Raw genomic sequence first — 25,698 nt, forward strand, 5'->3', positions numbered from 1 at the left:
GGCGTAAAACATAGAAATAGGAGTCACCGTGGACATTTAAGAAAACACTTAAATATAAATTCAGACCTGTCTTTGGCAAAATGAGTCATAATGAGCACATTTTTACAAAATGTAAAGATCTTCAAAATGATGTATGAGTTATTTGGGAATCAGATGAAAAATGATCTAAGCTACTCTATTTGAAGTCAATAGAGTCAGAAAAAATCAGTTCTGATAAAAATCAAGATGAAGTTTTCTGAAGAGTCCAAAACAAAGTCACTTACAACACTTGCATCTTTTTCCTCCAGTTCTGTTCTTGACAATCCCTGGCTATATTATTAACCATAATGTAAGCTATTTTTATTTCCTCGACTAATAAGAACAGATGCAAAAAGAACAACAAATAAAAAAGAAACAAGTGTAGTATATTATTTTTTCAATTTACTAAACAAAAGCATTCAAGTAAGAAAATGTAAAAATAGTTCTGTCACTCAGTACAAAGATTAACTCATCACACTTTCTGAAATTAATTGTGATTAATTCCACCTGACATAAATTTGTATAATTTTTTTATTGCAATACTTTCACATTCCATACTTTAATTTAGAAACCAAAAAAAGGCTTTATATTTTTAATATTTGTATAATGGTATATTATTTTTCAATTCAATTCAAGTTTATTTGTAAAGCACTTTTTACGATACAAATCACTGCAATTTTATTTTTATGACTGAAGGCCAGTATCACTGATAATATTTCTGCTGATGTCTGCAGAAATAGGTTTTCTCCACATATCTACCCACTGACTAGCCATTCATTACAGTATAAACCTCAGGATTTATCAGACGCAGCATTTTAAATTAAATACTCTGTAGATGAATCCCCTTCAAGCTAAGAGAGTACTTTGATTTCGCTTTTTTGTTCTTTAATGAAAAGACATCACAGCAGCTGGGTTCTTAGGTTTTTTTGGGCTGTTCTTAAGAGATGTGATCGTGGATCTGAAACACACTCATTTTGCCAGCACGGGACATAAACTGCAGGAGCTTTGAGAGTTTGTTTTGTATGGAGCAGCAGTGGAGCTGAGATGTGTTGTTGTGTGGGTTGAGCTTTTTTGTTTCCCAGCATGCTCTCTGCTGCAGCCGCCTCAGTGGAGCCGGAGAGTGGAGGGAAGAGGATCTTCTCAAGAGGAGGTGAATCCCCCGTGGGGATCATGAGTTCATCGTAGAGTCTGTAGTAAATGATCCTGTGTTTGACTCGAGTCTTTATGTCATCAGGAGAGTGAAGCGAGCCAGAAGAAAACAGACGGCTCACCGACACTGACTGCAGAGATGGTGTCTGTGTGGCCACACAAATAAAACCAGGTGGACTGGATAAACTCAGTCTGGCTACGCATGGGTGACATGGGCTTAAATATATCACAATCATTTCTGCTATTACGATAATCGATATCAGTGACGATAATTCAGGGAATATTATGCCACTAAGAGACTCTTTAGAGAACAGTATTTTCTTGGGATAAAACTTCAGATATAAACACTGATGCCTGTGGCAGCTTAACAAAATCATTCTAACGCTGATTCATTCAGTAATGGAACAAGTAAAGCTTTTTTGTTCGGTGTTGTTGCAAGTGGAGTAGTCAAAAACTAATTTAATTCAAAACTAATTTAAAACTGCTGCAGCTGTATTTGGTTTAGAGTTGTAGATTGTGTGTGATTTTCAGCTGTGTGTGTGCTGTTTCCAGATTTGACGATGACAGCTAAACGCGATCCCAAACGCTTGGCCAGTTCTTCAACGCCAGCTGAATCCGGCAGCAGAAAGAGGCGGTCAAGGCGGATCCTGGAGGGACAGTGTGCCGCCCATCGCCATATCGCTCTTTGTCTTCGGACCCCAGCACCGAAAAACCATCACCCTCTATAGAAGCCATCTTACAGGTGCAGCACCAGACAGACTGCGCTCGAGACAGAGCACTTTAAATTAACTATTCAATATTTAAGAATTATACAAAGTCTGCCTCAATTCATCACTAAACAAGAGTGTTTCCTCTTCAGCATTAATTCAGTGCTGTCAGAACACATGCAGGGAATATAATCAGACAGAATGATGTGATGGTCTTGGTTTGATCTGCTGTCATATTTATGAGAACAGACCAAGATTACACCTCGTGTTAATCATCTGGTGCTGCATAACAAACATTTTATATTTTGTGTTTTTCAGAATGGTACAAAAGTACTGTGTGAACACAAGAAAATCAGATCGAGGGCATGATTCACAAAGTTTCAGTAGTCCTAAAAATAGCCACACTTTACACTCGTGCTCAAAAATGGCTGCATTGGAAACAGATTTAATCTAGTAAGATTTACATTTTTGGATGAAGCTCAAAAAGAATTATTGTTATTTAGTAATATAAAATTCCCTGAACATTATTGAATTAAAAGTACATTGATTTGATTTCAAGTCAGTTTCGACTGAGGAGCACCAGAGGGTTTTAAAGAGATTCACAATAGTGTGCTTGATTATTTCTGATTCCATTCTCCAGGAGTAGATGAGAATAAACCACGCAAGCCGTGCAGGAGCAGGCAACAACACACACACCTGAACTCTTGCATTACTTATAAAAATAAATAAATAATATGCATTTGTTGTTTTGCATTCCTCACGACAATAACTGTGTGGAGGTTAAATGTGAAGAGGGGAAAACTCATCACTGAATGTCTAATGTTTCATTCAGTTCTTACTTTATTGTCTCCATAAGAAGAAATTCATATTGATTAGTCAAGAGTGCAGATTAACACACACACACACACACACACACACACACACACACACACACACACACACACACACACACACTTCCTGAGTTTGCTGTAGTGAGTAAGCTGAGGTCAGATGGTGTCTGTGTGTGTGTGTGTGTGTGTGTGTGTGTGTGTGTGTGTGTGTGTGTGTGTGTGTGTCTGTGTATGTCTGTCTCTGTCTGTCTGTGTGTGTGTGTCTCTGTGTGTCTCTGTCTGTCTGTCTGTGTGTATCTCTGTCTGTCTGTGTGTGTGTCTCTGTCTGTCTGTGTGTGTGTGTGTGTGTGTGTGTGTGTGTGTGTGTCTGTCTGTGTGTGTCTGTCTCTCTGTCTGTCTGTGTGTGTTTGTCTCTGTGTGTGTGTGTGTGTGTGTGTGTGTGTGTTTTTTTTTGTGTGTCTGTGTGTGTGTGTGTGTGTGTGTGTGTGTGTCTGTGTGTGTGTGTGTGTGTGTGTGTGTGTGTGTGTGTATGTTCACCTGTTTGTCTGTGTGTGTGTGTGTCTGTGTGTGTGAGTGTCTGTCTGTGTGTGAGTGTCTGTCTGTGTGTGTGTGTGTCTGTCTGTCTGTGTGTGTGTGTGTGTGTGTGTGTGTGTGTGTGTGTGTGCAGGTGCATCACCGCATCCCCTGCAGTCGTGTGCTGGTGTGCACTCCCTCAAACAGCGCCGCTGAGACCTCAATCTGCATGCGCTCGCGTCTGCACCGGAGCGGGTTCCTGCACACCGCCAGTCTGGCTCGCGTCAACGCCACCTGCAGGCCAGAAGAGGTGCTGTCACGCTTGTTCAAACACACAGTATTTTTTGTATAATAATACAATAAGTTTTCGCTGCTAGAGGTTTTTAAAAAGATTATTTTTTATTACCTGTTCCTTCCACAGTTATATAAAACAGTAAATAAATGATCAATGTTGTACAAGTAACGTGAAGTACGCAATCAGATTACTTTTTTCAAGTAACTAGTAAAGTAACATTCCTTTTTAATTTGAAAGAAATAGGAGTTACTTTTTTCAAATAATGTTGCTGTATGGTTGCAGGGGTACCCGGGGCAGTTGCTAGGACGTTTCTATGCAGTTGCTAGGGTGTTGCTATGTGGTTGCTAGGGTACTCACGTGGTTACTAGGTTGGTGTGGAGTGTTGCTGTTAAGTATAATCGCAGTGCTTTGCATGTTTTTTATGGTGTATTATATGATGGGGCTCTGTGGTTGTTTGTTGGGTTTTTGTTTTCAGTTTTTGTGGTGTGTTGATTGGTTGCTAGGTTGATGCTATGCGGTTGCTAGGGTGTTGTTATGTGGTTGCGAGTGCCCAGAGTGGTTGCTAAGGTGTTGCTATACAGTTTCTAAGGTACCTGGGGTCGTTGCTAGGGTGTTGCCCTGTGGTTGCTAGGGTGCCTGGGGTGGTTGCTAGGGTATCCAGGGTGGTTGCTAAGGTATTGCTAGATAGAGAGGATAGATCCTAACATGATATAAAGTGTTTAGATGGTGGTGAATACTCTGTTCTGTGTTCTGCAGTGTGTGCCGGAGGAGCTGCGTCAGTACGCCAGAGCTGGAGAAGATATCCGACACGCTAGTTTCCATCGCATCGTGGTTTCCACTTGCTCCAGCGCTGGAATGTTCTACCAGATCGGTCTGCGGTGAGACAGCCTTACGTTACATACACTACATAAAATATACTTAAATATGAATAAAATAATTCTGATACGATTTTTTTCCGATACACATTCAACCACGTGTTGTGTGTGTTTTCAGTGTTGGTCACTTCACCCATGTGTTTGTGGATGAGGCCGGTCAGGCCACTGAGCCCGAGTCGCTCATCCCTCTGAGTTTGCTGTCGGAGACGAGTGGACAGGTGAGACCCAGCGCTGTCTGTGTGGAAGCACTCGTCACTGCGGACTGCTCCGTTAGCCTCTGGGTTTATGCCGCAGATGGTGCTGGCCGGAGATCCGAAGCAGCTGGGGCCGGTGGTGAAGTCCAAGCTGGCCGCTGTGTTTGGACTCGGCGTGTCTCTGCTGGACGAGACTGATGGGAACACCGCTCTACAGCTGCGGCGAGAGAGGATACAACCCCCTGCTGGTCAGGAGGCTGCACTACAAGGGATTGTGGGGATAGGAGGTGAAATATTCTGAGATCGATGCAGCTCACGCTTTATTTACAGGACTGTAATGAATGCTGTCCGTCACCACCGTTCAATCATTTACTCTCGAAGCAATCACCTGTTTCCACCTTTTGTTCACCAAATTTGAGAAAGGCGGTAGAAATTATTATTTTGTAGCATGCTGTGGTAATCGATCCACATGTTGTTGATAGAACTTCAACTAAATACTGATTTAATTGTTTTTACAGTGTTTTATATTTCTTTATAAATGTAGATTAATTTGAGCTGTAATAAGACAGTCACAAGGAAATAACCAGAGTGATGTTAAAAATGTGAAGTCAGCAAAATAGAAAGTGTTTGTGCAAAAATGAAACTCTTTTATTTTGAAATCGGTTTATACACTAGACTAATATCAGTGTTTGAATAATCACCGTCAGGAACCTTAGTTGACTCATGATTTAAAATGAGAATCAGGGTGTATTTGCACATTAAAGTAACGATTTCCATCGTTGCAGCATGCACTAAACCTGGAAACCTGGTCTAATGATGATGATTTGTCTCTGATAGTGAACCTCTCTCCCAGACTCCCGTGTGCGGAGACGCAGTGTATTCATGCGTGTGGTTTTGTAGGTGACGAAGCTGGTGTATAACTACCGCTCCCACGAGGCTCTGCTGGAGCTGCCGTCACGTCTGTTCTACGCCGGAGAGCTGTGTGTCCGCTCGCAGAGGACCGTCGTGGACGCGCTCTGTCACTGGAGCAGGCTCCCATCTAAGGGCTTCCCCTTCATCTTCCACGGCGTCCGGGTGAGTGTAGACTCGGGTGTGTCACACCTGCCTCTGGTTCGGTTGAATCACACTAGAGTTCGTTTGGACAGGTGTGAATGAACTCTGACCGATAAGAGGACCGTTTTACTCACATGTGACCTGCATAAACACAGTTTGTTACGCTTTGCAATGTTGCCTTGTGAAAGCGAACCAAACCATGAAGAAAATGCAACATTGTAGCAAATGAATCCTTGTTTGGGAACGAAGCAAACGATGTACAGGTCTGGAAACACCCTCAGACGCCTGGTGTGTGTGTGTGTGTGTGTGTGTGTGAAGGGGACTGAGATGAGAGAGGGCAATAATCCGTCGTGGTTCAATCCCGCTGAAGCGGTGCAAGTCATGATGTACTGCTGCCAGCTCGCGAAGAGACTCTACAACCCCATCCCAGCGACAGACATCGGCGTCATCGCTCCGTATAAGAAACAGGTGAGTGTCTGTGAGACCTGCTGGACACACTCAGAGAGTTCACAAGACCAAACAGATCCAGCCTGCTGTAGATCTGGGGCTCGCCAGGTAAGATTCGGTCTAGTTTGCACTGATCCTGGGTGTTCGTTGCCGTAGTAACTCACACTCCACAGCAGGTTGTGTTCTGGGTTAGAGATCTCAAACTGAAACTGGACCAATCAGATGTGAGCAAAGTGACACTTCTGACACAGAAAGAAGTTTCTCTTCCTAGAAATTAACTCTTTCCCCGCCAGCGTTTTTGCTGATTTTTACAAATATTTCATGGCCCCCAGAATATTTTGTTTGTTTGTAGGAATATCGTATTTTTCGGACTATAAGTCGCACCTAAGTATACAGTAGGTGGCCATCCAAAACGTCGTTTCTACCGCCGCTCGTACCGCCGCCGCGGCGTCTGTAAAGTGCATTTGCAGCTTTTACCCGCTGAGTGGTGCTTTTAATCACAAGTTTTCAAACAAAGCGCATCAAAGCACATTTTCACAAATAGACGTCAGCTTTGCCTCACCGAAGTGTTATATTTGATTGCAGGTCGGGGAAAATGAAAGAAAAAAATATTTAATATTCACAGATGAAAGTTTAGTCCTTATGAAGATATGTGCGTTTCTTAGAACGATTATTCAAGCAGATAAATATCAAGCCTATGAGCCTGTGCTTATATTTTCTCTACACCATATTTTTAGATTAGACACATTTAAATAGTGTGCAGTTATTATTTATATAATATGAATTATGTGTTAATATTATTAAAAAGAAAATGTGGTTTACTTTGCAATCGGAGCATTAAGAGTGGTAGCATAGTGAGCTATAGGCTTGCGTGTTTTTTTATAAATTAGTTTCTTTATTTTAGTAAAAGGTAAGGCCACTGTATAATTTCGCTCCCATTATTTAGGCCTAATTAAAACAAGAAACGAAGTAAATTAAACCTGCACGATTTAACTAAATCATTGCAACTATAAAGAATGGATGGATTAATAAAACGTCATCACTTATCAACAAAGTGCACACGATGTATAAAAAAGAGCTTCATTAATTGACAACTTCAGTGATATTAAATGGAGTCTTCTTTACTTGCTTTCATATATTTAAGTAAAAATAAATAAATAAAATAAATAAATAAATTGCAGCTGCTGCATTTAAATGCAGGTTTGTATAATATTTCGTAAAATATCAGTGCAAGATTTGGTCTGCATGATGCTGAGTGCACGCAGCACTTTATCTTATTTGTCTACATATTTTATCTTCATTACAGATCTTGTTTGGTTTATTTTGGATAATTGCATGTAAACAAATATTTGCTTTGTAATTGCATATGCAAAATGTGAATTAGTATTCATATTCAAGTGTTTGTGCAAAAATTATTAATGCATGACAGGGAGGCGCCCTCTCGATCACGTGATTTTTTTTCCTAATAATGAAATAACTGAACATTGTGGGTCTCACATACATGAGAAATATATCTACAGAAAGCTTGAATTTCTTTTAAACGAATCAATTCAAAACGAAAGCATTATGTAATCTGTGAAGGTTGTATTTCTGTTTAAAGGCGCGTCCATGTGGAGAGAGCGAGTCAGCACTGTGACTTTCATCTTGCAGCCAACAACGGAAAACATTTGTTTATTAATAAATAATGAAAATGTCTCCTTTTTTACAATTATTAGGCTACTTCTGCCTGTGCTTTGTGACGAACTTAATGCATGTTCTTGAGCGTGGAATATATTAAGGTTCATTATGGATTATAGTTGTAAATTTAATATAAACCTGCGATTAGTTTGAATAATGACAAATAACAACGACTAGTAACTAGAAAAAATCTTACGTGGGACGCAGACCTATTAAATACCCTCTAGACATCTCCTGTTAAAGTTTTTTTAAAGCATTTTATACGCGTTTGATAAATTCTTCTTTCAGAACGTCTGTAATGGAGAGATGCCTTAACACTGATTTTTCCTCTGAAACACACAAAAACGAAATTGAAATAAAATAAATAATTTTATGTTTTTGAGAATGATTGGGCTCAACCCTCCCCGCGAGTTTGAGACACGCTGTCGAGCAGAGTATGAGCGGAGCGGAGTGATTCTGACTGAAGAGGAGCGTCGTTGTTTTCACTCGCTCCAGCACCGCTCCATCACGAGTACAAGTCATGCCAACAGCCCGTAATATAACTGCATATTTAGCAAGAATTCACATGATAAACATATTTAGCTATACAGATGGTAGACAACCAAAATGGGCTAGTATTAAAAAATAATATATTGTTATATTAAAACTTGTTTTGAACAATTTCTTTGTCATTTGAATATTGATTTTAAGTAGGGAGGCAAAAAAAAATCGATTTAAATTGTAAATCGGATTTTTTGTGAAAAAAATCGGGGATTTTTTTTTTAGGCCATAGGCCTATCGCCCCGCCCTAATGCAACAGTTTTTTTTTTTAGTTTTTTTTTAAGTTAAGGCAACTTCCTCTGAAATTAAGTTATAATAACTAATAAACTTTATTGCTCTATACAGTAGTCAACATTTGAAGTGATCAAACCTTTCTTTAAAATTTGTCCTAAAACCTGTTCTGCAAGTTTGAAACCCTCATAAGACTGTCCATATGAAAGAGGCAAGAGATTCACACCTTTATCTCGACCCCCACAAGGTATACAGAACTACCCCAGCCCCCTCCAGCTGAACTGAACTCGGTCTGTTTGTTGGCTGTGAGGAACGGTGTGTTGTTACTGGGTTGAAACATGCCTGCACTCACAGCAGCCCTTCTCTTTTTAATCATTATTTTCCCGCAGCCCATATTATTATTTCACTAGACCAAAATAATAAACAAATTATCAATTGATAATTAATCATTATTTTTGCCAAAATCATTGTTATTTGTGTACGTAGGCGTTTGCGGAAGGCTTTAAGACCAAGCGGAATCCTCCGTCAGCTGCTCCCGCTTCACAGCGCGCGGGACTCGCGCTCACTGACCCAACATTTAGCAAGACAGGGAAAACATTCAGTCTGCCTGAAGGAAGAACGTATTTCATTGTAAGTTAATGCTGTTAAATAGAGAGTAAAATAAAAATAAAAAATACAACTAGTGTAGGCTATCCTTAAAACTTGGAGCTCAAGATATATTGAAGTACAAAATCAAACACCAGACGCAACCTACACTCTCAGTGTTCTTTTCACTGAAAGTATGCATTTAAATTTTATTTATTCACAGGCTATATGGTTGAAATAGTAAATATTTTAGTTGAAAACTTTAAGTGCCAATATTGTTAAAAAATGCATCAGATGTTTCATAGACCTTCAGTTGTCATGCTTTGAAATCCCATGCCATTTGTAATTTCACTGTATTTTAAACCTCTAAATTACTACCCCAATTCTATAATGGTAAAATTTATTCAGACCGATGGCAGTTTTTTATGACATTATTTATTTTTATTTTTAGAATAGGCTAATTGTAACATAAATGGATGAATCAAAACATTTAATATAACGTTTTTAACTGCAGGCAGATATAGGCCTATATATTGTACATTACAAATATTTGGATCCCTTATTTTATTAAAGAATAAATACTTATTTTTCTTCAAAGAATAAACATTATAAATAAATAAAGAAAGAACCTCTATTAGCCCTATTTTTAGGTTGTAGGAGATATGCGAGCGATTGATAGATTTAAAAAAAGAAAAAAGTGGGGTGCTTGGTTTCAGACAAACGAATACAGCTCGTAAAAACTGCTATGAGAAAAAGTCATGCTAACTTATTAATTTATAGGCTAGAAATAATTTAATTTTTTTTTTTTTTTTCGAGATTCAACTTGAATTTCAATACTATTAAACTGGACTTTAAAATCTCAAGGAGTTTATAAGTTGCTTGAAACGGGTAAAAATGTACAGTGCATGCTAGCTAAATGAACTTGTGTCTCTTGTATAGTATCCGAAGACTTGAGTGCATGTTAGCATAAAACTAACAATATAATTTGATGTTTTTTTTTTTTTTTTAAATGAACAAGTCCTGTATAAAAATGTGACAGCAACCTTTATATCAAACAATTTTGAACATCGTCCACAGCTGAGCACCGCAGGAGACAGATCTGAAGGTATATTTGTTTGTTCACGAAGTGAAATGTGATGCACAAAAATCATTTTTAGATGCAATGGAAAAATAAAGCGGGATAAAAACATACACGAAAACACGCTAAAAAATATAAAATTACATTTGTGAGAGTTGCATTTTATTACATTCAGAAATAATAAGGGCAGGCCTAATACATGCTAGGCTTAATGTACCAACAGGATATTTTTAGTTCCCTTCACTTTACAACAAATCCTTTAAATTTAAAAAACAATATCAGAAAAGAACAAGAATTACAAATATATAAATTCTAATGGATAAATATAATTGCAGCAGGCTATATAATAATATAGCGGCTATAAACAAACAACCAAAATAATAATAATTAAAAATAAGTTTAAGAAGCGATACACAAGGTAAGGTTGGGCTTATCTGTGTTTTTTTGTTTTTTTTTCTCTTTCATTCGGGACAAATCCAAAACATGTTGCCCATTTGAAGCTAAAACTCTTATTAGTAGGTAAAAATAGGCTTTGGATTTCACACGTGTTCAGTATCGATGAAAAAAAAAAAATCATAATTAGCAAAATTATGCCCAAAGTGGCCCGCTGCTTGCGCCGCATGGTTCGGGGTGAACGACTGCTGTTTCCTTATGAATATGTGCGCGTGAGGCACCAGCACGATCAAAGTCACAATTCACAATTATTGGTCACACAGTAAAGGCATAATTCAAAAATGCAACGTGTTAGAAGTTTAAAAATCAAGATTAATAACAGAGTTAATAAGAATTATTTGTAAATGCTGGACCCGTTCTCATTTCGCTCTGCAAATGGAACCTGAAGATTATTATTATTAATTATTATTATTATTAGTATGATTATTTTAAACCAAGAATGAACCGCAATGAAAACATTTTTAATCCGTATGTGTATATATTATATATATAATGACTGTTTAAAAACAAATTGCATGCATAAGAGCCTTTGTGTAAAGGGGCTTTCTTTAAACTTTGATGAGTAGATTGTAGCCTAAGACTATCCTATTTTTTTTAATGGCTTTTAAGGATGTTTATAATGTATATTATAATGTTATTGTTGTTTTTACGTCTTCCTTTTCATTTTACAATTACATTCAGTTCGCAACCCGTCCCTTTGCGCCACCTGGCGGTAGTTTCGCGAATGATTTTAACACGCGACTGATTTGCAGTTAACGCCGCGGCGGTATTACTCATTTTGGTTGTCTACCATCTGTAATATAATTTTAACAGCTTTCATTTTGTGTCCTTTCAATTTCAATTTGCAAACATCATGATTATTGTACATTTTTACCCTGATTTAGAGACAAAATGTCATCAGTGTAATGGTAGTTCATATACCAAAAAAATCTTGTCAGGCATATTTAGAACAATAATTATCTTCTAATTAAGGATCACAGCAGACTCTGAATATTAATAAATTGTCATTTTAAATCTTTACCACGATCCTTCAAACCACTGTGTTTTACTCATTTGTCAGCAAGACGATTTTAATAATTTAAAATATAATAAAAATTATTATGATCATTTTTCCTTAATATATTTTAGAATAGCGTAGTTTAACAAGTCTGTTTCAGAGCTGATGGTGATGATAGAGGAGAGTGAAGATCAGGATGAAGTGAAGGAGAAAAAACCTGCTCACAGCTGAAGAAACCCAAAAAGCCTCATTGTGCAAAGACTTTCACACTCAAAGGAAACTTTAAGAAGCAGGTCAGGATTCACAGCGGAGAGAAAACCCTACACATGCTGTCAGTGTGGAAAGAGCTTTGTGTGTAAAAGATACGTCACAGAACTCGTGAGGACTGACAGCAGAGAGAAACCGTTCACCTGAAGGATCACATCAGGAGTCACAGCGGAGAACGAGCGCTGCTTCTCTGCATCTCAGGAGACACCTGCACTATCTCACACTGACAGTGTTATTAATGTCTGTGTGTTTAGAATAAGATGGCATTAAAGTCTTTGTTGGTGTTACAGTCAGGTGTTCCTTTAATCTTACATTTAATTAGTAATATGCATTGCTAAGAACTTCATTTGGACAACTTTAAAGATGATTTTCTCAATATTTAGATTTTTTTGCTCCCTCAGATTCCAGATTTTCAAATAGTTGTATCTCAGACAAATATTGTCCTCCTAACAAACCAGACATCAAATACATTCAAATAATTGACCCTTATGACTGGTTTTGTGCTCCAGGGTCAAGTGTAGGTTGTGAAGAGCACAGAAACACAGTGTCACTCAGCAGGACTCACACACACTGATCTTTCTGTCTATGTGAGGATTTATTACATTATTCTGATGTTATTTCACTGACAGAAGTAAAGCTGCAGTATTAATATCATGAAGAGAAAAAGAGAGAGACTCAGTAATAACACTGTTACTGATTTATCATGGCAGCTCAAAGCATTATGGGTAGAATCTCTCATCAGTCTATTCTGATTCATCAACACAGTTTTCACTGATGATCCATAATAAACCCCTAAACCCAGGATACAGTGTCTGAGTGAATGTGGTCTGGACCTGTGTGGATGAGGCTCATTGTGTCAGAGACGCTGTAGAAGGACAGAGTTCCTGCACTGTGATCCACAAACACTCCTATTCTACTGCTGATGGGTGTCACAGAGAGAACAGTCTTTATCTTATTGTGTCTGAATGAGTAACTGGAGGAAGAGCAGCACAAACTCCAGGACTGATCATTACCTCCAAACTCACACTCATCACCATCTCCCTTCCTGCTGATGCTCTTATATGACACTGATATAAACACATATATAATACTCCACTCAATCTCCCAGTAACAGCGTCCACACACACTCTCTCTACACAACACCTGAGACTCATCAAATCTGTCTGGATGATCAGGATAAGACTGGACTGTGTTAGTGTTAGTAATCACTCTGTTGTTCTCAGACAGACTGAGGTTTTTATTCACTGTGTTCAGATCCAGAGTGAGCTGACGGGAATCTGATGGAGATAAAACACATCAGAATCAGTAATTATGAATCTGTTTGATCTTTTTATGTAGCTGAACTCTTCATGTTCAGTGTATCATCAGTGTCTCAGTACAGATGAACAGATATCTGTGCACATCATCATCTACATCATCAGTTATAAAACTCTTCTTTCTCCTTCTACAGGAAGAACATGAACACACTCAGTGAGTTTTTCTGCTGGTTTTCTTACTGACTTACATTGTAGGAAGTCCTTCCTGGTTCTGGGAACAATGTTGGTGAGTGTGACTGTGGAAATCAACAGACATGAACAGTGTGATTCTCATGATCCTGTATCTATTCCTAACACATTTCTAATATGATGTTCTCCATGATATGAGATGATGATGGACTGGTTTCTGAGAGCAGATGAATCTCCAGGACTTTACCTCTGTCTGAGATCTTCTTGAGCTCCTCTTTGCAGAAATCCTCCAGTTTGTCTCTCAGCTGATGGACAGATTCTCTCAGAGCATCAGAAGAGACGAGAGAAACTGAAGAGATCATCATTTACGTCTGTAGATTCAGGAGGTGCTGAGAGAGACTGGAAACTCTACAGAAAACACAAATCAAACTCATCAGCTCCACACTGGGACGCAGCTTATAAAAGTGAAAGAAAAGTTCTGACATGAGACCCATTTGAACAAGATTTCCACAGCCATGTGACAGCCATTCATCTCCTTCAGAAGAAGAAGATCAGATGAGAGTCTGACTGATGATTATATAGTAACACACTCATGAAGTGTTTCTCTGTGAGTCTCTGTCACAGCAGGATCTGCTCAAGTTTACTCTGACCCTGTTCTTGTAGATCTGTGTTACCTGCAGGAACTGGATGTGATCCTGTGTGTGTGAAAGCTGCTCCAGCTCAGCGTCTCTCCTCCTCAGATCATTGATCTCCTGCTCCAGTCGCTCCAGTCGTTCTTCAGCTCGACTCACTGCAGTCTTTTCCTGATCTCTGATCAGTCGTATCAGCTCATAGCGTCTTCTCTCAATGGAGCGGATGAGCTCAGTAAAGATCCTCTCACTGTCCTCCACTGCTGTCTGTGCAGAGCGCTGTTAGGACACACAGTGATTCAGCTTCAGTGAGTCTGAACTGAGACGGAGACAAACTTCTCTTCTTCTCCAGACTCACCTTATGAGACTCCACAGTCTCTCTCAGCTGCTGAAGATCTTTCTCTCTCTGCTGGATTCTCTGCTGGAGCGTCTTCTGCGTCTCCTTCAGCTGCTTCTGCAGGACAAACAGATGAGAGTGAATCTCACAGAAAACTTCTGCCACTAAATCATCATGTGATCAGATCAATCCAGGAAAAGTGGAGCTGATAACTAGTGGCTGTAGGTTCAGACTCCAGACAGGATGATTGATCATTTACCAGCATAGTACATGAATTAACATCCTAACCTAACCCTGTTTCACACTGTAAGTGTAACTATCATAAACCTAAAACCTGACACAGACGTAGAGCCTCATAATGACAGTGTGTCTGTGTCATCTGTGACTGCATTTATCTTGATAGAAATATATATTTAATCAAAGAATGGGTGAATAGTTCACTCCATTATTTTATGTGTTTTAATCAAATCCTATTTTCTGAAAGATTGTGTTGAAGGTTTACAGTGTATTTTCAGCAAACAGTGAAACTCTTCTTGCAGCTGCTGTTCATTTCTGCTGTCGTGAACAGTGTGAATGCTGTGAGCTGTTCATACGGTGCTTATATAAACACATATGAAACGAGTGTCAGCAATATTTCATCAGTGTCTAGTGTTAAATACCTGTTTTTCTGTCCTCTGTGCTGCAGCTGATACAATGTCATGGTTTTTATGTTCATCCATACACAGCAAACATATACATTTCTTATCAGTGCGACAGAAAACCTCAAGGAGCTTCTCATGTTTCTGGCAGATCATCTCCTGCAGTCGTCCAGTGGCTTCAATCAAACTGTGTTTCTTTCCTTTTAAACAAACTCTCATGTTGTTCGAGGTGATTCTGACAGTAAGAGTTCAGACACAGCAGACAGGACTTGACGGCTCTGTATTTTCTTTCAGTACAGACGTCACACTGAACATCTCCAGCTCCAGCAGGAACCACACTTTGAAGTTTAGTCTTCTTTTAGTTTCTCCAGCATTTCAGCAAACACCACATTCTTAAATAAAGCAGGTCTTGGACTGAAGGTCTGTCTGCACTGAGGGCAGCTGTAGACTCTCTTCTCATCCTCTTCATCCCAGCAGTCTGTAATGCAGCTCATACAGTAACTGTGTCCACACTGGATGGTCACTGGATCCTTCAGGAGATCCCAGACACACCGGACACAAGAACTCATCCTGAGAAAATCTGGCTTCTGCCATTTTACTGCAGAAATACAGAGACACAAACACACAACAGCTCAGCTACACTTTCACTTTCTCTTTCCCTGAACTCATGTGATTCCTGTTTCCTGGTTCTGTGTTTGAGTGACGTGTGTAAAACAGGCGTGTCTGTGAGTCTGTAAAACAGCTTCCTCATTCCTGAGTTTAGTGTAGACACACCTGACAAACAAACACACAGATAAACACGCAAAGAACACAAGTTACAGAGGGAATTTGTATGAAACTTGGATGTGAGGGTCACATCACCTCAGCTGGTGAAGGAAGTACAGCCTCTGCTGGGCCTTTTTCACAATGGACTCAATGTGAATGTGCCACTTCAGGTCCTGAGAGATAGTGGTGCCCAGGAATCTGAATGACTCCAGTGTTGTTACAGTGCTGTTCATGATGGTGAGTGGGGGGAGAGCGGGGGGGTTCTCCTGAAGTCCACTATCATCTCCACTGTGAAAGTCACGTGATTTGGTGAATTTGTCTTGTTCTTGAACTTTGCCTTCCTGCTGACCTGGGTTTATTTTAATAAACCGATGCATATGATTCACTCTAAATGTCTCATAAATCAGGAGTGTCACTGCTTTGCAGAGTTTAGCTCCAACTAGAAACTTAAAGGGTTAGTTCACCCAAAAATGAAAATTCTGTCATTAATTACTGACCCTCATGTCGTTCCAAAACCTGTAAGACCTTCGTTCATCTTTCATAACACAAATAAAGATATTTTTTATCAAATCTGAGAGCTCTCTCTGGCCCTCCATAGAGAGCAATTTGAATGATAACAAACATGACTGTAAATATCACTTGTATTCATGTAGAACATTATACTATTGACCATTCTGGGTGAGCTGAGTGGAGGGAGGATGGGTAAAAATGAAATGAAAAGGAACTTATATGCGAGAGAGGTGTTTTCCCGCATATTCTCTCAGTGAGATGTGGAAACAGATGTCTGTATGTATGTAAATACTGTGTGTGTGTGTGTTTTGTGTGTCGGGGGATATAAGTGTGTGTGGTTTTGTGTTATTTTCTGATTGTTGCAATCACACAAATAAATTTTTGTGTGTTGTATATCTGTTGATTTTGCCAATGTAGTCTTCTGATTGGTTGATGTATGATGAAAACTTTAAATTCAATTAAATATTATTGTTTGACACTGACAGCTGTTTGTGGATATATTACATGTTACAAATGTTGTATTTTTTGGACCAGTTTTAATGTTTTATTATATTTTTGTTCCTGAAATCCACCCTGGGATCAGAATAAAACCAGAGTATAAGTGTTTTTTTTTTTGTGTTGTTGTTTGTTTGGGTTTTTTGTTTTTAAATTTTACTAAAATATTTTGAACAAACACAAACTGAGAATTCAATTTCGATCAAAATCAAGATTGTATTTTGTGATCTAATCCAAATTCAGATTCCTTTTTCTTTTGAACAACCCATTTTCAAGATTTGATCCAATCCGATGACCAAAATCTGATCAGATAACTTTTGAATATATGGAAATATGAATATATATATATATATACCAAAATCTGATGAATATATGGGAATTTATGGAACCGTCTCACTCGCAAAGCCCTCTGCATTGCAGGTGATCCCACTCACCCCTCACACAGCTTCTTTCAGGAGACTGCGGAGTCTCCAGGCCAGGACCAGCAGACTGAAGGACAGCTTCATCCATCAGGCTGTCAGGAAGCTGAACTCGCTCCCGAACTTGCCCCCCGTCCCTCTTCTGCCCCAGGCACCACTGAACTATGAACCACCCCCCCCGCCCCACAGGTCCCCACATCCCAGGTCCTTCCACCCCCCCTCCCTCTTACATACGATGACATGCACCAGTCACTTTGTGCAGCATTGGTCTGCTCACTGCCTTCTTCACCATGGAACTGACGTCATTCTACAACCTCATCAGTCAGTTTAATAAAATAACTGCTCTTGAGCCCTTGTCACTTTAATCAGACTGAATAAGCTATTTTTTATGCACTAAAAAATCTTTATATCTGCACTGTTTGTTCGCTGGTTTGCAGTCTATCTGCCATGTGCCTTGCGCTGCTTTTTATTTAACCTTTTTTTATTTTTATTTTTTTCTATTATGTCTTTTTTTACATTCCCTTATTGTATAGTTTTATCTTATATTTTATATTTGATCAGATTTTTAGGCTCTACTGTTAGTGTTATCTGTATGCACCGGGGGTCTGAGAGTAACGCAATTTCGATTCTCTGTATGTATGTACTGTACATGTGGAAGAACTGACAATAAAGCAGACTTGACTTGACATGAATAACTGGCCCCAGGGTGACGTTCTCATAAAGGATTACTCATACAAACTAACACACTTTAGCTACATGTTAAATGTGTCTTTGTGCCAGTACTAATCACAAACTCATGGCCTTCCCTTGTTTCTTCGTTTTTTCTCAGGGAGACCAGGGGTTCCCGAAGTGGAAAAACTTAGACTTATTTTGTTTCAGCTTGTTGCAAAGGCAACATTTCTCATTCTCATTTAATTTAACTTAAAGTACTAAAATGACTAAAAGTGAAACTGAAATAAAAAATTTATAAAAACGACATTAAAAAACTAATCAAAAAACATGCAACAACATTACTAAGATAACTAAAATTACAACATAAAATGTTAAAGTAACTAATAGTAACTATAATAGCATTATTAATATTATTATTATAGTATATTATCACAGATATTGTACTGGAAAAAGAGGAAAAATTATAATTTGCACACTATATAAACAGTGTATACACTCACCTAAAGGATTATTAGGAACACCTGTTCAATTTCTCATTAATGCAATTATCTAATCAACCAATCACATGGCAGTTGCTTCAATGCATTTAGGGGTGTGGTCCTGGGTCAAGACAATCTCCTGAGCTCCAAACTGAATGTCAGAATGGGATGAAAAGAAAGGTGATTTAAGCAATTTTTGAGCTTGGCATGGTTGTTGGTGCCAGACGGGCCGGTCTGAATATTTCACAATCTGACTCAGTTACTGGGATTTTCACGCACAAACCATTTCTAGGTTTACAAAGAATGGGTGTAGAAAGGTGCAATTTTGAGCGTGGCATGGTTGTTGGTGCCAGACGGCCTTGTTGATACTAGAGGTCAGAGGAGAATGGGCCGACTGATTCAAGCTGATAGAAGAGCAACTTTTGACTGAAATAACCACTCGTTACAACCGAGGTATGCAGCAAAGCATTTGTGAAGCCACAAGCACGCACAACCTTGAGGCGAGATGGGCAAACAACAGCAGAAGACCCCACCGGGTACCACTCATCTCCACTACACAATTGGGAACAAAAGTCTTATGGCTACAATTTGCACGGCTCACCACCAAACTGGAACAGTTTGAAGACTGGAAAAAATGTTGCCTGGTCTGATGAGTCTCGATTTCTGTTGAGACATTCAGATGGTAGAGTCAGAATTTGGCGTAAACAGAATGAGAACATGGATCCATCATGCCTTGCTACCACTGTGCAGGCTGCTGGTGGTGGTGTAATGGTGTGGGGGATGTGTTTCTTGGCACACTTTAGGCCCCTTAGTGCCAATTGGGCATCGTTTAAATGGCCACGGCCTACCTGAGCATTGTTTCTGACCATGTCCATCCCTTTATGACCACCATGTACCCATCCTCTAATGGCTACTTTCAGCAGGATAATGCACCATGTCACAAAGCTCGAATCATTTCAAATTGCTTTCTTTCTGTGAACATGACCATGAGTTCACTGTCCACAGTCACCAGATCTCAACCCAATAGAGGCATCTTTGGGATGTGGTGGAATGGGAGCTTCGTGCCCTGGATGTGGATCCCACAAAGTCTCCATCAACTGACAAGATGCTATCCTATCAATATGGGCCAACATTTCTAAGAATGCTTTCAGCACCTTGTTGAATCAATGCCACGTAGAATTAAGGCAGTTCTGAAGGCAAAAGGGGGACACCCAAACACAATATTAGTACTTGGTGTTCCTAATAATCCTTTAGGTGAGTGTAGTGTTTTGTATATCTTTCATTTAACTCTATTCTATTTTCTTTTTTATTCACATATTTCGAAGGCTTAGGTATTGCAGGGGGTTCGTGGTTGGTACACCTAGTTAATACCAGTAACGAAATGAATTAAAAATCCTAATAATTAACAAGTTTTTTTTTTTTTTTTGCAAACTAAATGTTACAGGTTTATGCAAATGTGATGTAAATGTAAACTCTTAAAAGTATAAAAAATTATTCTCTTTTTGGGAAACTATAAAAAATAAAAATAATAAAAAAATATTGTGGAAAAAAATGTTACAATTACATTGTAAATTACAGTAATATGAATTTTTATCATTTGTTGACAATAACAATAGGTATGTAAATACTACTAAAACATTAAAACTGATAAAAATAAGTAAATAAATGTTATTTTAGTTAAAGTTGAAAATGTGAATTTGCCATTAATTTAAGTGTGTGGTTCAGGTACTTAATTTAGGTAATTTGGGTTTAGGGTGACAAAAAAGTTTGAAAACTCCAGGGATCTCAGGGGGTATGCAATGTATCTCTCTTATTTTATTAGAAATGCAGAGTTTGTTGTGAATCTCTGTTAAAGTGTAATTTTATTTCTGTGATGTGCAGCTGTATTTTCAGCATCATTACTCCAGTCTTCAGTGTCACATGATCTTCAGAAATCATTCTAAGATGATGATTCGCTGCTCAAGAACATGTATTATTATTAATTATTATTATTGTTATTATTATTATTATTATTATTATGTAAAACAGCTGAGTAGAATTTTTCAGGTTTCTTTGATGAATAGAAAGTTCAGAAGAACAGCTTTTATCTGAAATAGAAATTGTTTGTAACAATATAAATGTCTTTATCATCAGCATTTTAATTTTGCATATTAATTTCTAATCCCCCCCAACCAAAAAGCTATAGGCCTACTGTTACAAAAGTTTTTATTTCAGATAAATGCAGATCTTTGGATCTTTCTATTCATCAAAGAACGTTCTCAACTGGTTTGAAATATTGATTATAATAATCAGAAATGTTTCTTGAGCAGCAAATCATCATATTATTATGGTTTCTGAAGATCATGTGACTCTGAAGACTGGAGTAATGATGCTGAAAATACAGCTGCACATCACAGAAATAAATTACACTTTAACAGATATTCACAGAGAAAACAGCTGCTTTCAATTGTAAAACAATTAAAAAATGTGACTGTTTTTGCTGTATGGATCAAATAAATGCAACATAACTAACTAGAACCAAAGTTATTAGAACAAAACAAACACTTGAATGTATCAGCGTGATAAGAACTAGCTAAAATGATGAAGAGAATCTTTGGTAAAATGTGATTTGAAGTGTGATTGGATTAGTTTGGCTCACATCCATTGGTTCACATGGAGGGGGCGGGGCTTATGGCGCATACTGCAGCTAGACACTAGGGGGCGATCGAAGCGCTTTGGCTTCAATTAACTGTTATTCAGACTAGTTAAACTCAAAAAATGAAATAGTAAATTTAATATAGCTAATACATAGCCTTTGGTGTTTATTTGAAATGTATTATTTATTGTCAGTGTTTTGATCGTCACGTGTTGATCGCGTCGGCGTTATCAAGCGTCTCTACGTCACCCGTGTGACGTTCTCTGTCTGTTAGTGATGGGAAGTTATTCCTGTGAAAAGCTCTGTTAATTACTTAGGTATTATGATTGATAAAAATGAACCCCAAAGATGCAAGAATAACCTCACTCCCATTGTTGAAAAAATGAAGAAGAAATTTAACCTGTGGCTATTACGTGATTTTATCTTTGAAAGGCAGGATTTTACTCTCGAAGGCAGAAGGAATATCAAGGGTAACATACGCTGCTCTATCTTTATATATAGATCAAAAAAAACCCATGTGTAAAAACATAGATAAAATCCTTTATGATGATTTGTATGGAAAAATCGTAATCATATCTGAAAAAGTCTGTTTTAATGAATGAGTACAGTAAAGGTGGCCTTAGTTTTCTAGACTTTTCTACTTTAAATTACACTTTCCAGATTAATTGGATTAAGCGGTATTTAGATTGCCCAACCAATCTGTGGAATTTTATTCCCCATTATGTCTTTTTTCAGTTGGCGGGCTCCAGTTTCTTGTTGGTATGCACTTATAATATTGAAAAAAATTCCTGTTAAACTGTCTTCGTTTTCATAAACAAATGCTACTGGCTTGGTCTCTATTTACAAGCACAACTTCACTCCTCATAGATTTATATTTGGAACAACAGATATATTTTGTACAAAACAAATCCCGTTTTTCTTTCAAAAGTGGTATGACACATGATATTTTGCTTGTAAATCAATTATTCAATCAACGTGGTCAAACTTTATAACTACACTGAATTTATTCATCACTTTGGTATCCCTATTTCACCAAGGGACTTCTCTATTGTCTTCGATGCAATACCTTCAGCTGTCTTCTCACTTTTTAAAGGTGCTAATGGTCTTGTTGATTCCCCTACACTGGTGGATGTGAAGGAATATCTGTTTTTCACTGCAACCTAAAAGCAAGAATAAGGCAGTTCGTCAACTTTTTCAACAGGATACTAGGAATACACCCACTGCTGTATCTTATTGGTCCTCATTTGTTGGAGATATTTGTTGGGAAAAAGTTTGGCTTTTGCCACACAAGTTTTTTTTTTAAACCAACAAAGTCAAAGAGATCTCATTCAAAATGCTTTCACAGGTTTTACCCCACTAACTATTACCTGAAACAAAATGAAAAAAGACTTGGATATCAGCTGTACTTTCTGTGAAGAGGCTAAACGAAACACTGGTGCATTTATTTTGGTCTTGCCCACATACCAAGAAACTTTGGAGCAAAATATCTCAATGTATTGTTGTCCATATTTACCCTCAATTTGCATTGCGGTGGGAAAATGTTTTGTTTGGTTTTACTCAACATGACAAAAGTCTATGTTCAGAATATTATGTGATAAATTAAATTATTCTTTTATCCAAATTTTATTTGCACAAGTCAAAATTCTTAAAAAAGAAACCAAGCTTTCTGGAACTTGCTGCTAATATTAAGCACTATGTTCTCTCAATATCTGAGTGTACAAACAAAAAAGCTGTTAGATCATATGACCTCTGTGAGCTTTACAAGATATTTGTTAAATTTTTTTCCTTCTTTGCCTTTGTTTTCATTATACTTTGTTTTTGATAACCCCTTGACCTCCCTGGGTTATTTGTATTTTGTCCATAGACTTTATTGATGTACAGAAGATGTTGTTTTCCTGCTGTATGTCCTATTTTTGAATTTAATAAAAATAAAAAAAAAATAGTAATGGGAAGTTCAGATCATTTTACCGACTCTGACTTTTGAGTCTCGTTCAGCAAAATGAACGAATCTTTTTTTCGAGTCATTTCGTTCATTTTAGCAAAATGTAATTAAAATGTTACTGTTACTTTCCCCAACACATCTATTACTTACACAAACGCTGATCACACTACAAACAATACAAAACTATAACACTATAAGATACAGAAGAGATTAATTCATTGTTTACCTGGGTCTTCAGTCTGTGATTAGTTCCTCTCCTCTTCTCTGACAAGTCTTCAGGTTTGAGTCGCTCCTTCATCACGTGACACCCCCACACGCTATTTCTAACATTTCTGTCACTATGTTTTTGTTACTGTTTCTTGAGGATCTGTGGTGTGTTATTATTTTATAAATATATAAAACACTGTTATAAATAAAATATTAAATTTGTCTTTTTTGACTGTCTATATGTAAATAAACTCCTAGGCTATATAATAATATAATAATCCAAGCCTACAATACAAAGTACTTATAGCCTAGTTTGTTCATTTTTACTCCAATTTTAAGTTTGCTGGTATAATAATTGCTTTTTCCTAGACAGACTTCATATATTGGTCTAATATATGTATAAGAAGAATTGCTTCAAAAAGGGACATAATGACATAAATTAACCAGCAAATAACATTTTGAATTTGAGTTATTAATGTATGCTGTGTAGAGTAGTTTTAAGTTGACTCAGTCTGTGCTGTAAAGCTTTTAGCGTATAGATGGGCACAGACGCTGCATTTTAGCTTTCAGACCAGGGTTAGGACGTCAGAGATCAAACAGTGATATTTGGATGATTTGAGCTGATTTTAGACACATATTGTTTTCATTACGGTCACACATCTCCTCCCAGCAAGCCGTGTGTGTTTCTGCTTGAGGTTGTTGTGTTGTTTCTGAGTGACTTTACATTCTGCGATAGTGTGTGATCCTCAGTCGTTTAGTGTGTGATGGACAGTTTCTAACTTGTAACTATTCACAAAGTCTGCAAGTGTGTGTGAGCCTAATGCTTTAAAAGTGTATTCCATATTCCCCCAGCCGGTCAGCTTCTGAATGATCTCCTCCAGTAATCAGAGATCCAAGCTCCTCACATCTAACGCTCTGACTTGGTCATGAACAATATTAATAGAACCTACATTCAGAATTATCTGGTCTTTAATATGTTTGCAAAATGTTAGCAAAAACATTGTTTATACTCAAATATTTTTTTTCTGAAATGTTTTAGTGGGACATTTCAGAACGTTCAGAGAAAATTCAACACTAACATTTAAAAGTAACGTTCCTACAATATTTGCAAAATGATCAAATGGAGTGTTCGCTTGATTGTATATAATAAAAAATGTTTTAAAAGTAAATAAGAAATACCAATTTCGTAAGTTAACAGCGAAACGTTAGAACACATCTTTTGTTATTATCTGGGCTGAAAAGAGTAAATCATAATCTCGCAGTTTCTCTGTGTGTTGAGAGCAGATCTGTGATGACAGAACTGTGTTATGATGCAGTAACGGTGCTGTCTGAGCCTGTGACACCGCAGGGTGTGTAACTACAGTCAGCACACACACACACACACACACACACACACTCACACACTGATCAACGCTCCTGTACCTGCAGCACTTTATGTCCACATCTGATCCTGCAGGGTCATGGTCTCTGAGAGACAGCAGTTCTCAGTAACTTCCTCCTGACCGCAGTGTACAGTTAGTGCCCTCGTTAGTGCTGACTCACCATGGCAACAAGAGATGCTGCTGCTTCACCAGAGCATCATTACTGCAGAGCTGGAGTCAGTCGTGTGTGTGTGTGTGTGTGTGTGTGTGTAATGATGTACCTGTCCGGAGGCTGACGGATCTGGCGGTGCGGCGCGCTCTGCGGACGGCTCTGCGCTCGGCTTCATCCTCCAGACAGACCGCCATCGACCTCCATCACCGGGACCGGCGCAGTGTCGCGGCAGAGGCTGGAGTCGGTTACCGGAGAGACGCTGCTGCGCGATCCTGCAGGGGGCGCTCGAGGCTTCACAGACACATCAGAGAAATATTGGATACCGGTGTATACATATCTGTTCATCTTCTCGTTCCAAGATATCTGACGTACGATTAGAAATCCATTCCATCCGTTTTCATGGTGATGTAAAAAAAAAAAAAAAATATTCTGTAATTGCGACCGCGTGATTGGGCCATTCCGAGCAGCGCTGAGAAAAGCAACTGATGTCACGTGACTCCTGGAAATCCCAGCTAACATTTATCTTATAAAAACATTGTGAGAATATTGTTCTGAAATCTTTCTAAAACGCCGAATTGTCCTTCTGACGTCAGCGTTATTGAAAGGTTACAAAATGTTTCCTACAAAACTTATTCGCCGAAAATATAACTTTTTTTTTTTTTAATATATGTTTTTTGACTGCAGTCTCATAATCTGCCACTAGAGGGAGCAGAGACACAACATCGCCATAGAGACGGAGCTCACATCCATTCACCATCATCACAGGAGCATCACAGGAACTCGAGACATACTTACTGATATAAAAATTAGAATGAAACTTTATTTGGAGTATTACATTTGTGCACAATGCCCATTTATTAAAAAAATAAAAGTGTTTTAAAATTTAAAATGTGTAAAAGCCTAATATGTGTTTTAAAGTCACTTTTGATTAAGACTTGAATAATATCGGTTTTCAAGTGTGCCTAAAGTATACTTGCAATAGTTTCACGTTAGCAGAATTAAATATACTAAGTATGTCTATAATTGGACTTCAGCACTACTTTTGCACAATTAAAGCAGAAAATTAGTTGTTCCAATTTAGCT

The 25,698-nt window shown here is 38.1% G+C and overlaps 1 protein-coding gene and 1 pseudogene across 1 annotated transcript; one reads left to right on the plus strand and one right to left on the minus strand.

The window, feature by feature from the left end:
- Positions 1–3,446: 3,446 nt before the first annotated feature.
- Positions 3,447–5,631, plus strand: LOC122136379 (RNA helicase Mov10l1-like). The gene is made up of 5 exons (XM_042719319.1): positions 3,447–3,527; positions 4,269–4,390; positions 4,506–4,605; positions 4,682–4,829; positions 5,482–5,631. Exons 1-5 carry the CDS (start codon positions 3,447–3,449, stop codon positions 5,499–5,501), a joined length of 471 nt encoding a protein of 156 aa, XP_042575253.1. The 3' UTR covers positions 5,502–5,631.
- A 6,556-nt stretch (positions 5,632–12,187) lies between these two features.
- LOC122136380 lies at positions 12,188–15,756 on the minus strand (annotated as a pseudogene).
- Between the last annotated feature and the right edge of the window lie 9,942 nt (positions 15,757–25,698).

This window comes from Cyprinus carpio, chromosome B2 (genome assembly GCF_018340385.1).
Source record: "Cyprinus carpio isolate SPL01 chromosome B2, ASM1834038v1, whole genome shotgun sequence".
Taxonomy (NCBI): Eukaryota; Metazoa; Chordata; class Actinopteri; order Cypriniformes; family Cyprinidae; genus Cyprinus; species Cyprinus carpio.

Excerpts from the sequence above, each read along its gene's own strand:
- LOC122136379 (XM_042719319.1), top strand. The coding sequence starts at position 3,447 with ATGCGCTCGCGTCTGCACCGGAGCGGGTTCCTGCACACCGCCAGTCTG. Across the intron at positions 4,606-4,681 it reads TGTCGGAGACGAGTGGACAG|ATGGTGCTGGCCGGAGATCC; the intron begins GTGAGACCCAGC and ends TTTATGCCGCAG. Across the intron at positions 4,830-5,481 it reads GAGGATACAACCCCCTGCTG|GTGACGAAGCTGGTGTATAA; the intron begins GTCAGGAGGCTG and ends GTGGTTTTGTAG.